The sequence below is a fragment of the Microcaecilia unicolor genome, chromosome 4, assembly GCF_901765095.1.
Source record: "Microcaecilia unicolor chromosome 4, aMicUni1.1, whole genome shotgun sequence".
In the NCBI taxonomy this organism is placed as follows: Eukaryota; Metazoa; Chordata; class Amphibia; order Gymnophiona; family Siphonopidae; genus Microcaecilia; species Microcaecilia unicolor.
Window position 1 is genome coordinate 248,589,930 of NC_044034.1, and position 13,765 is coordinate 248,603,694.

General features: G+C 44.3%; 1 protein-coding gene across 1 annotated transcript in view; it reads right to left on the minus strand.

The window, feature by feature from the left end:
* The window catches only part of MGAT4A (alpha-1,3-mannosyl-glycoprotein 4-beta-N-acetylglucosaminyltransferase A), a 156,312-nt gene extending 153,600 nt beyond the window's left edge, over positions 1-2,712 (minus strand). The window contains exon 1 of the mRNA XM_030201392.1: positions 2,285-2,712. Within this exon, the coding sequence (XP_030057252.1) occupies positions 2,285-2,378 (94 nt within the window). The 5' untranslated portion in view covers positions 2,379-2,712. The remainder of the gene's footprint in view (positions 1-2,284) is intronic.
* Between the last annotated feature and the right edge of the window lie 11,053 nt (positions 2,713-13,765).

Below are 13,765 nucleotides of genomic sequence, written 5' to 3' on the forward strand. Positions count from 1 at the left end.
CTCGTCTGGGTCTAACCCTGTGGTCACTTACAGGGTCTATCCCCAGCACAGCTCAGGTCCGCCTACACCTGGGCATGTGCTCTACACTATCACCCTCCACCCACCGACCAGGTCCCAACCGCCTCTGGGCGAGTCTCCTGCTCTCAAGGTATTCCCCAGTGATTTTTAGGCCACTGGGGCCACACTCCCAGTGGACCCACAGTTCCTAGAAAGCACCCAGACCCAAAAATACAACCACCAGGATTCTTAGTCAGTCCAGACAAGCAGAGTTTATCAAAATAAAAAAAAGGTTTATTGTCATAAAAATATTGAACAGGGAACCATAAAAACAGCACACAATAACTAACAGATAAGTGAATATGGATCAGTATTAAAACTATCCAAACATATCACTACCTGGATAGTGCCTGGGAAATACAGGAATATAGCTATTCACAGAGTCTCAGTAAAGAGGTGTCTCTCTTTCTACTTCCAACTGAGACTGGAGGGAAAAAAAAATCAGTATTTCCAGACTGAATTTGAGCTCCTGGGCCAGAGACCAGAACAACATTTTTTTTTTTTTTAAGTAGCTGACCTCATCACTGCAGGTTACCTCCTCTGTGTTAAACTAAAGGAGAAACAGTCATCTCTTTAACAGCTTTAAACATAAAACATGTACCAACTGCTGGCCAAACTAGAAAAGTACACTTCATGAAATATAACTCACCACACTTAACTTAAGTATTTCCCCTTTTAAGCACTATTCTGTACAATAAAAATACAGATACCAGAGAGAAGCAATTGAGAGGAAGATTTTTAGTACATGCTCGAAACCCAGACCCACTCCACTCCAGTCCCACCTCCACCCCAATGGTCATTCCTGAAAATACCTCACTTAGGGCTTCTTTTACAGAGCCATGCTAATGATTCCCACACGGCAAGTGAGAGGAAGCCCACAGGAACTGAATGGGCTTCCTCTTATTTACTGCACAAGAACCACTAGCATGGCTTTGTAAAAGAGGTCCTTACACCAATAACAGGGATGATGAGAACTACAAATAAATGGAAATACAGAAGAAAGAATCCTCGCACACTGGCTCGAACAGCAAGCAAACACAGCACAGATGACAATGAAACCACTCAGTCAGTAAATGGTGCTGAAAACTTTAAACTTTAATCAAAGCAAGGCACAACTCGACACGGGCTTGTGTTTCGGCCACCAGGCCTGCATTAGGAGTTCGGTGCCACTGAACTTGTCAAAAACAAATGTTCTATGCCACTATAAATGTTATAAGAATGTTGTGATCCTGTTATAGGGTCACTAGTCTTGACTATCTTAATCCTTTACAATAAAGAAAGATCTTCCTCCTACTGATTTGCAGATACTTGCTGGCAGCGAGCGGCGACTGATACAAACTGTTCGCACCAGCCCCACAGCATATATCAGTTTCTACTTGCTGCTGGCAAAGAACTGCTATTTAGAGGCTATATGTATGTGTATGTGTGTGTGTGTGGGGGGGGGGGGGGGTTGAAAGACTGTATGGAATGGGGGCAGGCAGGTGTGACCAAATCACATGTGAGGCAGGGTTCTTCTGCCCACCCACACTGGGCCCAAAACTGGGTGTCTGGCTAAGCCCCAGAGAGGAATGCACCACAGAGCTTGGCGCTTGTGCACAAGTTGCTGCCAGGTCCCCCACCCCCACAGTGTCAGGCAGCTGACACACACTTCCTGTTGCAGAGTGAAAAAGTTTGAGAGGAGGGGCAGACCACTGGGGGTGGCAAGCAGGGGATATGTTGGCCCAGGTAGGGAAGACAGGAGAGAGAAGATGCTCAGAATTGTGCTTCACCCCTTGGGCATAGGGAGATGACCCCCAAAGCAGAAGTCTCCTGCTAATAGACATTCCACATCCATCTCTCTACAATACCATTAACTTTTCAGCAACTATGAAAGCTCAATCTTGCTCTAGGGCAGAATAACTTCCGGTTTCTGCTTCTACTTGTCAGAACTGTTATATTCCAATGAACAGTATAAATTAAGGAAAAACAATCGATCTCATTTGTAGATGTTTGGCTACTACTGGTTTACCTAGAACAACAAAAATCGTACTTTTCCTTCATTCGCACCCCCCCCCCCCCCAACACACACCCAGATTGATACTCAGAAGGAATACGAAAGAGAACATACGAGAAAACGCAACCATTGATTGGAAAACACAGATAACCTCTCCCATTCTGCCTCAATTGTTTTTCCTTTACTGTATAGTATGTAAGCGAGCAGTTGTTAGAAGAAAGCTTCCCCACTCACCTTTGCCATTCTGCCACGCCGTGTACCAAGAAAGGCTGAGGAGCGAGGTAATGAAAACGAAGACGGTGGCCACCCTTCCATTGCGGAACCGCATTTCACTCCACCATCCCTGGGGCTGCCGGGGGTGGGGCTCCGCCGCTACCACCTGAACGAGTTCCCGGGCATCCCTCGGTGCTGAAACTGCAACTCCTTGACCCCTCCCCCCCCCCCCTTCTACCGCCACCTGTCAAAAGCCCGAAACTGCACACGCCTTCCACCACCCGGGAACTCCTGCACCGGCTCCGGCCCCACTCCAAGCGAAAAGAAAAGGCTGTATAAAGCCTGAAAAAAGGGTGCAAAGACACTGCCTCCGCGCTGGCAATGAATGAAACTAGCAGCAGCAAGAACAATTCTGAAAACAGGTAAACTACAGCGAGCAACACACAGGATACGGCGGGCAGGGAGGGGGGGGGGCAGATCGCCACCCCAAGAAGCGTTGGCGCCACAAGCAGCCTGTTTTAGACCCAAAAACTAGGACTACAATTCATCGCCAACAACCGCATGAAAACCTCCCGCAAAGCTCAGGCCGGCTCTCCCTGCAGGAACCTCGCCAGGCGTAGGATACTCAACCCCATTCCCCGGTCCAGCCTGTATCATCGTCGTCGTCGCTCCACCTCCTGAGGCTGGGAAAATAGCAGGCTCCTCCTCTCCCGCTACATTCGCCGGCTCGCACAGCCTGCGTTGGCTAACGGCCAGCTTGCTGTAGCCAATCGGAAATGGCGACGCATTGACGTGATCGGGAGGGTATGAGTCGATGGCTCGCCCGCGTCCTGAAATCTCGCGAGCTTAGCGGTTAAGCGTGTGATGTGATGTGATGTGATGTGATTGTGACTGTGACGTTCAGTTGTTGTAGGGTCAGAGTGGTGTAGTTAGGAAACTCGAGAAAGCGAGTTTAGCGGTTAAGGGTGAGTCTGACTGTAAGCTCTTTGAGCAGGGACTGTCTTTCTTCTATGTTTGTGCAGCGCTGCGTACGCCTTGTAGCGCTATAGAAATGCTAAATAGTAGTAGTAGTAGTAGACTGACGTTTCAGTTGTAACGTGGTTAGGAAAGTCGAGGGATGCACATGATCTCCCTGAGGCTGTATTTCAACATTTTAGGGGAAGGAGGTGGAATTTTATGTTGATGTAATAAAGGCTTTCATCTATCAGAATGATTTATTCATAGCTACCAGCTCTGTGGTGTTTGAGTGTCTCTACTATTGAGGTTATCAATAGAAATCAAACAAAATAAAACATGGAAAAGAAAATAAGATGATACCTTTTTATTGGACATAACTTAATACATTTCTTGATTACCTTTCGAAGGTTGCCCTTCTTCCTCAGATCGGAAATAAGCAAATGTGCTAGCTGACAGTGTATATAAGTGAAAACATTCAAGCATTACTATGACAGTCTGACAGGGTGGGTAGGAGGTATGCATGGGGACATCAAAGCATATCATTGATATTCTAACAGGGTGGGTGTGGATAGGTGAGGGGAGGGTGATCAATAGAGACATACAGCTTTATGGTTTATAATGGGCTAGGAACCTCAGATCCTTGTTAAGTCCTTTCTGTTGGGTGTTAAAATATTCAATCATTCTGACTTCAAAGGTCTTACGTTCTTGTATGGTTTTAAAGTTACCTTTTAGGATTCTCACTGTGAAGTCACTGGTACAGTGTCCTGGTCCTGTAAAATGTTGACCAACAGGCGTGGGAACCCTGCTGGCACCAGTATTGTTCATATGATGTCTATGCAAATTGAATCTTGTCTTAAGCATCTGGCCTGTTTCTCCAATATAACATCCTTCGTTACATTTTTTACACTGAATGATATATACCACATTGGAAGATGAGCAAGTGAAAGATCCCTTTATGTTGAATATCTTTCCTTTGTGGATGACTTTGGGGTCCTGTGAAATATTTTGGCATAGTTTGCAACTGGATAAATTACAGGGAAGTGTGCCCTTCTGTTTCTTTTCAGTCTGTGAAGGAAGTTTACTTCTGATTAGCTTGTGTTTTAAATTGGGTGGCTGTCGGAAGGCCAGTACTGGTGGGGATGGGAATATCTCTTTCAGTAATTCATCCTCCTGGAGTATAGGTTGTAGATCTCTTATGATTTTCCTCAGTTTTTCCAGCTCTGGATTGTATGTCACTACAAGCGGGATTCTGTCTGTGGATTTTTTCTTTTTGTACTGTAGCAGATTCTCCCTGGGTGTTTTGAGGGAGGAGGCAATATTCTTGGAGATTATTTTGGGGTTGTAGCCCTTCTGTTTGAAGGATTCAGTCAGGCTTTTAAGGTGTCTGTCTCTGTCCCCTGGGTCAGAGCAGATACGGTGGTATCTTGTGGCTTGGCTGTAAATGATGGATCTTTTTGTATGTGAAGGATGGAAGCTGGAGTTGTGGAGGTAGCTGCATCTGTCTGTGGGTTTCTTGTATATAGATGTTTGTATACAGCCATCACTGATTGAGACCGTGGTGTCCAAAAAATTGACTTTTTCTGGGGAGTAGTCAATTTTGAATCTGATTGTAGGATGGAATGTATTGAATGCAGAATAAAATTGTTTCAGAGTTTCTTCACCCTCCGTCCAAATCATAAAAATGTCATCGATGTACCGGTAGTATTTTAGAGGTTTGGTCTGGTGTGTATTCAGAAATGTCTCTTCCAGCTCAGCCATAAAAAGGTTGGCATATTGGTCACGATGGATGTAGAATCACTATACAGCAACATTCCACATGCGGATGGCATAGCTGCATGTGGAAGACTCCTAAAAAAATCCACACTGGACCATCAATACTCACCAGAAACTATTACAAAATTAATCAAATTCATTTTAACTCACAACTACTTCCACTTTAACAATGATATATATCTGCAAATAATGGGCACTGCGATGGGCACCAGGACAACACCCCAATATGCCAACCCAGCTCCAGGGCTTGTCGATCCTGCACAGTCAATGCCAACTAAAAACCATGTCTTTTTCACAAACACAGATACACCCTAATCCACTATAGAATAAGTAGTAATATTTAAACTTTCTATTTAGACAAAAATTAAACTGAACCCCCAAGATGCCAGACTCTGCATACAATACAACACCACAGAAACAGAAAATGTCCCCTAGTACTGTGCAAAATATAAAGACAACAGATGTAAATTTGAAAAAAAACTAACAAATACCAATCACCACTTTACAAATTAACAAATAGAAATAAAACAAATATAGAAAATAAAATAATACCATTTTATTGGACTAATACATTTAGCTTTCAGAGGCCAAAACCTCCGTCCTCAGGTCAATACAATATAGAGCTGTTACAGTATCCTATCCTGACCTGAGGAAGGGGGCTTTGTTCTCCGAAAGTTTGTCAAAATGTATTAAAATTAGTCCAATAAAAAGATTACCTTATTTACATGTTCTATTATAAACATTTATTAACACAGCTACAATACTATATCCTAAAGCAAAAAAATAAAAATATATATTTTATTTACAGTTTGTCGTCTCTGGTTTCTGCTTTCCTCATCTTCTTTTCACTGTCTTCCTTCCATCCAGCATCTGTCTTCGCTCTCTCTCTGCCATCCAGTGTCTGCCCTCTCTGCTGTCCCCTCCATCCAATGTCTGCCCTCTCTCCCTGCCCCTTTCGTGCACATCTGCCCTCTATCTCTGCCCCTTCCATTCACTGTCTGCCCTTTCTATCCCTTCCATCCACTGTCTGCCCTTTCTCTCTGCCCCTTCAATCCACCATTTGCCCTCCCTCTCCCATCCATCCGGGTCTGCCCTCCCTCTCGCTCCCCCTTCCATCCAGGATCTGCCCCTCTCTCTGCCCCTTTTTTTCAGCCCCCAGTTCCAGCCCCACTATCCCACCAGTCCCCCGTTTCAGCCCCAGCCCTTTTTTCCCACCAGTCCCGAGCTTCAGCCCCCAGCCACTCCTCCCTGTCCCCTTTTCAGCCCCCAGTTTCAACCCCAGTCCCCAGCCCTTTTCTCTCACCAGTCCCAAGCTTCAGCCGCAGCCACTTCTCCCTATCTCCTTTTCAGCCCCCAGTACCCACAGTTTCAGCCCCTGCCCCTTTTCAGCCTCCAGTCCCAGTACTAGCCCCCTTATCCCACCTACCCTCCTTTTCAGCCCCCAGTTCCAGCCCCCTTCATCCACATGCCTTGTATTAGAGCCCCCTTTTCAGCCCCAGAACCATTCTCCCACCTGACCCACGCATGCCCTATTTTCCCACCAGCCCCATGCATGGCCCCCATTTCCCATATGGCCCCTTCTCAAACCCCAGTTCCAGCCCCCTTCTCCCATCTGAGAACCCCCATCCCACACCTTTCTCCCATCTGAGTCCCCCTTACCCCCTCCCCCCATCTGAGAACCCCCACCATGCAACCTTTTCCCATCTGAGTCCCCCTTGCCCCCTCCCCCCATCTGAGAACCCCCACCCTGCAACCTTCTCCCATCTGAGTCCCCCTTACCCCTCCCCCCAACTGAGAACCCCCATCCCACACCCTTCTCCCATCTGAGTCCCCCTTACCCCTTCCCCCAACTGAGAACCCCCATCCCACACCCTTCTCCCATCTGAGTCTCACCCCCCCCGACCCGACCCACCTACCAACTCCTGCTGCACCCACTAACTTAAAAAAAAAAATTGAGAATCGCTGAGTAGCAGGCAGCGCCTCGCGTCTGCCCTGCTAGTAAAAATCTCCTGCACGTTGTCGGGCCGGCCTTCCCGCATTAAGTCCCGCCCTCCTCTGAGGTAATAGGCTCTTCCCGAATTAAGTCCCACCCTCCTCTGAGGTAATAGCCTATTACCTCAGAGGAGGGCGGGACTTAATGCGGGAAGAGCCTATTACCTCAGAGGAGGGCGGGACTTAATACGGGAAGGCCGGCCCGACGACGTGCAGGAGATTTTTACTAGCAAGGCAGATGCGAGGCGCTGCCTGCTACTCGGCGCTTCTCACATTTTTTACGGAACAGCGATCGATCGTCGGGGGGGGGGGGGAGCGGCGGGCAGGGCGACCCCAGGAGCGCCGCGCGGGGCCCCCTTGAGCGCGGGGCCCTATGCGGCCACCTCGGTCGCCTCGCCCTAAGACCGGCCCTGCAAGGAGTATTTATTCACTTTTGTGGAACTTAGCACCCCCCAATCATTTTGTAAAGATGACTCCTAGGTGTCATTGTAGACCAGCAGACGAAAAAGCAAACAGGATGCTAGGAATTATTAGAAAAGGAACGCAAAATAAGACCAAGAATATTATAATTCTTCTCTATTGCTCCATAGTGCGACCTCACCTTGAGTATTGTGTTTAGTTCTGGTCACCATATCTCAGAAAAGATATAGTGGAATTACAAAAGGTTCAAAGAGCAACCAAAATTATAAAAGGGATGGAACTCCACCCATAAAGGAAAGGGCAACCAAAATTATAAAAGGGATGGAACCAGTGTTGTAGCGAGGGCTAATTCTACAAGACACAGAGAACTGTTCTACTGCAATGATAAGCTACATGTAATCCCCCATTATAATGGGGATTACTAGACTGGGAAAGACCCTCTCCCTAGAGTCACTGGGGGAGGGAAGTGGGTTTGAAAGAGAGAGAGTGAAGCCCAGCTCCAAGGGGAGCATTTATGGGAAAGTGCTGAGGGAAATGTTTCTGGTTGTTGAATACAAGGGAAGAGGAGGAGTGTGACCAGCAAGGCCCTTCCAAAAAAACACCAGGTGACGAGCAATATGATCACAAAACTTTATTCTTCTAATACCCGACAAGGCACCGTGTTTCAGCTAAGTGCCTGTTCAGGGGTCTATGACAAAATAAAAACATACATATAAAAAGGGGGATACATATACATATGATTAAAAATATAATTAAAAGGACATAAAATGATTTAACACTCATGATAAAGTTGACATGAAAATCGTATTATCAAAGGAAATAGGATACATATATTGATAACGTATATTAGTATAGTGGATGTTGACAACATGACATGTAAACCTCAATATAAAGTTAATAATGAGATATGTAAAACTCATGATATCAACAGTAATTCTCTCTCTCTCTCTCTCTCTCTCTCTATATATATATATATATATATAGGTATATACACTAGTAAAAAATGCCTGTTTCTGACATAAATGAAACGGGCGCTAGCAAGATTTTCCTCGGAGTGTGTATGTTTGAGAGAGTGTATGTGAGACTGACTGTGTGTGAGAGAGAGAGTGAATGTGCGAGTGTGTGTGTGTGTGTGTGTGAGAGAGAGAGAGTGAGTCTGGGTGCGAGTGTGTGTGTGAGAATGAGAGTGTATGCAAGTGCGTATGTGAGACACAGTGTGAGAGAGTGTGTTTCACACAGATACAGTGTGTGCGAGAGTGTGTGTGTGAGACACAGACTCTGTGAGACTGAGTGTCTGAGACCAAGAGAGTGTGTGAGTGACTGTGTGACACATAGAGAGTGAATGTGATACAGTGTGAGACATAGAGTGTGTGAGAGACAGTGCGTGAGAGAGAGAAAGACATTGACTGTGAGAGAGAGTGTGTGTTTGACAGAGATACCTCCCCCCTCTCTGGTGTCAGCCCCCCCCCCTCTCTCTCTGGTGTCTGAGCCTTACTGTGCAGGACGCTGAGCTCTGGCTGTGCTTCAAGGAACTGACCAATCCTATTTAATAGAATGCACTTCCAACATTCTGAAGCCGAGAAACCTCGTGTGGTTGGTCACTTCTGCTTGTGATGAACCCGGAAGTATGTAATGTCAATTCAGGAATGGATACACAGAGCAGGAATGCCTCAGCCATGCAGTCAGCTTCAGAATGTTGGAGGTGCATTTTATTATATATATATATATATATTCTTTCAAACAAAAATAAAATGGAACTGATGTGATGTAATAAAATAGAATATAATAAAATACATAAATACAATATATTAATATGTATGTATACACAAATATAGGAATGTATACATATGTATGTATGTGCATGTACACATGCATACCCACTTATGGCTATTTGTTGGGGATGGAGAAGAGGACACACCTTAATGGAGTAGGTGGAAGATATGCTCCAAATTCTAGTGAAAGTATGTTGAAGTGTATGTACTTCTGGTTTTGAAACACTAGTTGCAAATACAGAGGACAGTAAAGAAAAATGATCTATTGATAAAAGATGTGCTAGAAAAAGTGGCGTGGAAAATAATAAATGAAGTAACATACCTTTAAAAAGACAAGTGTTGAAATCAAAAGACAAATGGAGGTAGTGAAAAAATACTTTCTGACATTACTCCTGAGTCTGCCCCCCTTCAACCTTAATTCATGTCCTCTAATGAAGGACCCCTAAGTTTGTACCTCAGACAAGGGTTAAGTGACTTGCCCAGTATCACAAGCAGCAGCAGTGGGATTTGAACCAGCCACCTCTGGTTGTCAAGAGCACTGCTCTAACCACTAGGCTACTCCTCTCTACCCTTATACCCTTAAAATACACTTCTAGACTGTATTTTGTGCTCATTTTTCTACACTTTTCTATACAATACAGATGGCCAAATTTCAGTTAGGACATCCTGTTTCTTGATAGGTTGAAGGGTTCATCTTAACTGTTGTAATCTGCCTTGGGAAGGCTGGTGTTATAAAGATGGAATATACTGAAATTTAAATGTTAGTAAAATTAAACTCTCATTGGGGCAGATGGAATCACATCTGCATCTGTTTTGTAGAAGTTTGCATTTTAGATTCACAAATTGATTACTCTGTTTTGAACATGTTTCAGGGACAAGTGATTTTATAAGTCAAAATAAAAATAAATATTTTGTTTCATGCAGATCTCTTACATTTAAACATAACTAAATGGGCTATAAGCCCCAATGCAGTCCATTGGTTTTCTTATATTTTGTTTTTGTGATGACTACACTGGACCCAAAACTGAAAACTCTTATCTCTATCTGGTTGATAATAAACCAGTGCCACAATTTTGGAGTGGGCTTAAGCTAGAAGTGAGAGGGCCAAGGGCCCTGCGCATTATGTCCCTGGGGGGAATAGATGCTGAATAGGGGGTGTAATAGAGTGAACTGAAACTCTCTCTCTTACCCATCCCTGCTGTCACAGGTGTAAATAAAATATTTTCTGGAATGGCCGTGGGACTGAGGTGTGCCAGGGGGCACAGCCATGAGGTACAGTGGGAGGAGCCAAGGAAGAACAGGGCGGGGCATGTACTAAAAATCTCCCTCTCAAAAATCGGGACCCGTTGGCAGCTCTATATATATCATAAATATTCTCACCTTTTTCACAAAACATGTGTCTGGATGAAGTTCTCTTTAACTTGCTAGCCTCTCTGGTGGGTGTGGTGAGGCAGTAGATCCCCCAGGTGTGGTTCCTCATCCTGCCCACCCTGACCAGGAAGAAACAATAAGGAGATCCAGTCTGGGGTCACATTTTGTATTTCCACCATGTATAGCACTGTGGGGGGAGGGGGAAAGTTGAGGGCATTTTTTGTATTTTACACCATGTGCATCACAATTTCAAATTTTTGGCCCTTTATTCTGTAATTGATGAGGGTTGGTCTGTGTTCTGCATGTGACCAAGGTTAGAGATTCGGCTGAAGCCAGTAGGTGGAGCTTGATGTCTTATCAAGTACATTGTTTTGTGTGTACCAAGATGGCAGCATCTGCATTTGGGTAAATGTTAAACATCCTTGGGTGGATACTGTCTCCTGTCATTAAACCTCCTTGGGATGTAGAGTGGCAGGAGAAAACAGGAAGGAAGGCTATATATTTTCAAAGCACTAGCCTTCCAAAGTTCTATAGGTTTCTATGGAACTTTGGAAGGCTAAGTGCTTTGAGAATGAGCCTTTTGTCAAGTCTCCTTAGCTACTGCTCCCGCCCCCCCCCCCCCCCCACTTGCAGCCCACTGGTGAAACATTCCTTAACCAGCCAATAAGCTACAAAGGAGACAGGACCAGTAGCTTAGGAGACACCATTGCTCAGACATTACTTAGCCAGTCAATAGGTAGCAGGGGAAAGCATGACAGAAGGTTATCAGGCTCATTTTCAAAGCACTTAGCCTCCCAAAGTTCCATAGAAACCTATGGAACTTAGCCTCCCAAAGTGCTTTGAAAATATGCCCGATCGTCTCCTAAGCTACTGGTCCTTCCTCCTCTGCAGCTTTATTGGCTGGCTAAGGAATATCTGATCAATGGGCTAATAGCAGGGAGCAGAGAAGAGCTGCAGTATTGCCTACAGAGTTGCCAATTCCGCGGTTCACCCGCAGAATTTGGTGGGTTTCAGCTGTGGGTTGCGGGATATTGGGCATTTTTTGCTGCTTGGGTTGCGGGTTGGGTGGATTTCCCGCGAGGCTTCTATTGGTCCAATTGGACCAATAGAAGCCCCGTAGAGGCAGGCTACAGGCTTCTTTTAAATGCCTGCAGCGCACTGCATGCGTGCCACGCGGTCGCATTCAACGGAGGGAATCATGCAGCAGTCCAAAGTGCAGACGGTTCTGCGGTTCCTAACGCTTTATTCATTGTGCAATGGAGGAGGGGATTCTGTGAAGCAATAAAAAAGGTTGAAGGGATTGAACGGAAGTAGGTGTGTTCTGTCTTTCCCAAGAGCTCTCTTATGCTGCCTCTTTCTTTTCTTTCTCTTTTGGAATGGAGCAAACACAGACATGTGTGCAGGCAAGATTTACTATATTTATTTTAGTTCATGGGCAGAAGACCATGAAAGATTTTGGCATGAGGTTGGTCTCTTTTAAACACTTTGCTTGTCGAGTGCTTTTGTAAACAGAAATTCAGAGATGCAAAGTCATAACTGTGAAATTTTTATTCTTAAATTTGTTTATTCATTTTAAAATTTTCAAGCCAAAAACTTGAATCAGAAAAACAGATTACATGATATCAAGAAATCAAATCAATAAGTAAGATGGGGAAAAAAATACATTTTTAGAAAGAGTAATCCCTCAGTCTTTCACATTTTCCTTTCTTATCATATCTTGTATTAGACCACCAATACGAGGGGTTAGAGCCATGAAACCTCAGGAGATGAGAATATTCCATAAATATTTAAAGCAAAGCTTAACACATTAATCCACTAACTTAATTTCTATTTCATTAACCCTGGATTAAGTTGCGTAGCACCCGATAGCATTATAATATTTTTTTCTGCTCAATAAATTGCTTTAAATGTTCAGGCATAAAGAAAATATATTTTACTCCCAAATATTTAACATTACATTTACACGGATAATTCAAATTAAATGTAGCTCCCAAAGCTAAGGTAGCAGTTCGTAATGCTAAAAAGTCTTTTCTCCTTGCTTGGGTCTGTTTTGTTACATCTGGGAAAACCCAGATTTTTCCCCCATAAAATGGTACTTGTAAGTTTTTTAAAGCCATTTTCCGCACAGACTCTAAATCTTGTTGGAATAGAAATGATACCAACAAGGTTTGTCTCTCCACTATAGATGATGATAAGGAAGTTTCCAACAATTCCGAAACATTCAATTCTCTTTGTATTCGTGTATGTAATTCTTTCTTGCTTTCTTTGTTGGTAGGAAAAATATTTTATTTAAAGGTGGACTATTTTCAGGGGGAATTTTTAAGTTCTCAATTAAATATCGTTTGAATAGTTCAAGCGGAGAATACACTGAAGTATAAGGAAAGTTCAGGAATCGAAGGTTTAACCTTCGATTGTAGTTTTCAAAATATTCCAGTCTATTATATATCAGTGTATTGTTTTTTATAAGTTTCGTAGAGATTTCTTTCAATTTTACATTTTCCTCATTCAAAGATATTATTTTTTCATTCATCTCCACTTTCATCGATGCAAATGAAACTTTCAAATCCTGAACATTACTTACTAATGTTTCTATTTTGCTCGTGGAACTCATCACAGCTTGATCCAAACGCTGGAGTGATTCCCATATGGCCTCCAGCGTTACCTTCGCAGTTGTTCCCGGTCTCTGCGCCATTGCAGGACCCTGAGCCTCAGCTGTAATAGAGGCCTCAGCTATCAACTTGGCTACAGGGCCCAGACATGCTGCCCTTTTCTCGTCCTTGCGGGTTAGGGATCCGACATCACCGCCAAGTGTAGCTGGTTGCGGAGGTGGGAAGAGTGTCGGAGGGGACGACGTGTCCAGCCCCAAGATTCTGGCCTCTCCTTGCGCCAACAATTCAATGGGATCTCCGATCGGATCACAAGTGGATTGCCTCATTATGAAGCTCTCGAGTGTCTGCTGGGTTGGCCTTGATGTCAGAGTCGGCTTAACTCTGGCTCTAACGGTTCCTTTCCTCTTGGTATGAGGCATAACTTTTCAGGTAACTAGAAGAAACAGTGCACAGGGGAAAAAAAAGAGGAAAACTCCAGCAGATTTAGGAGAGTCAACAATGAGGAGCTGTTAGTGCTGCCATCTTGCACCACCCCCAAGCACGTGAAATTTTTATGTTTGGTGTCTAGTTTCTTGTTTTAAGAGACGATGCTATAGTATCACTTACCA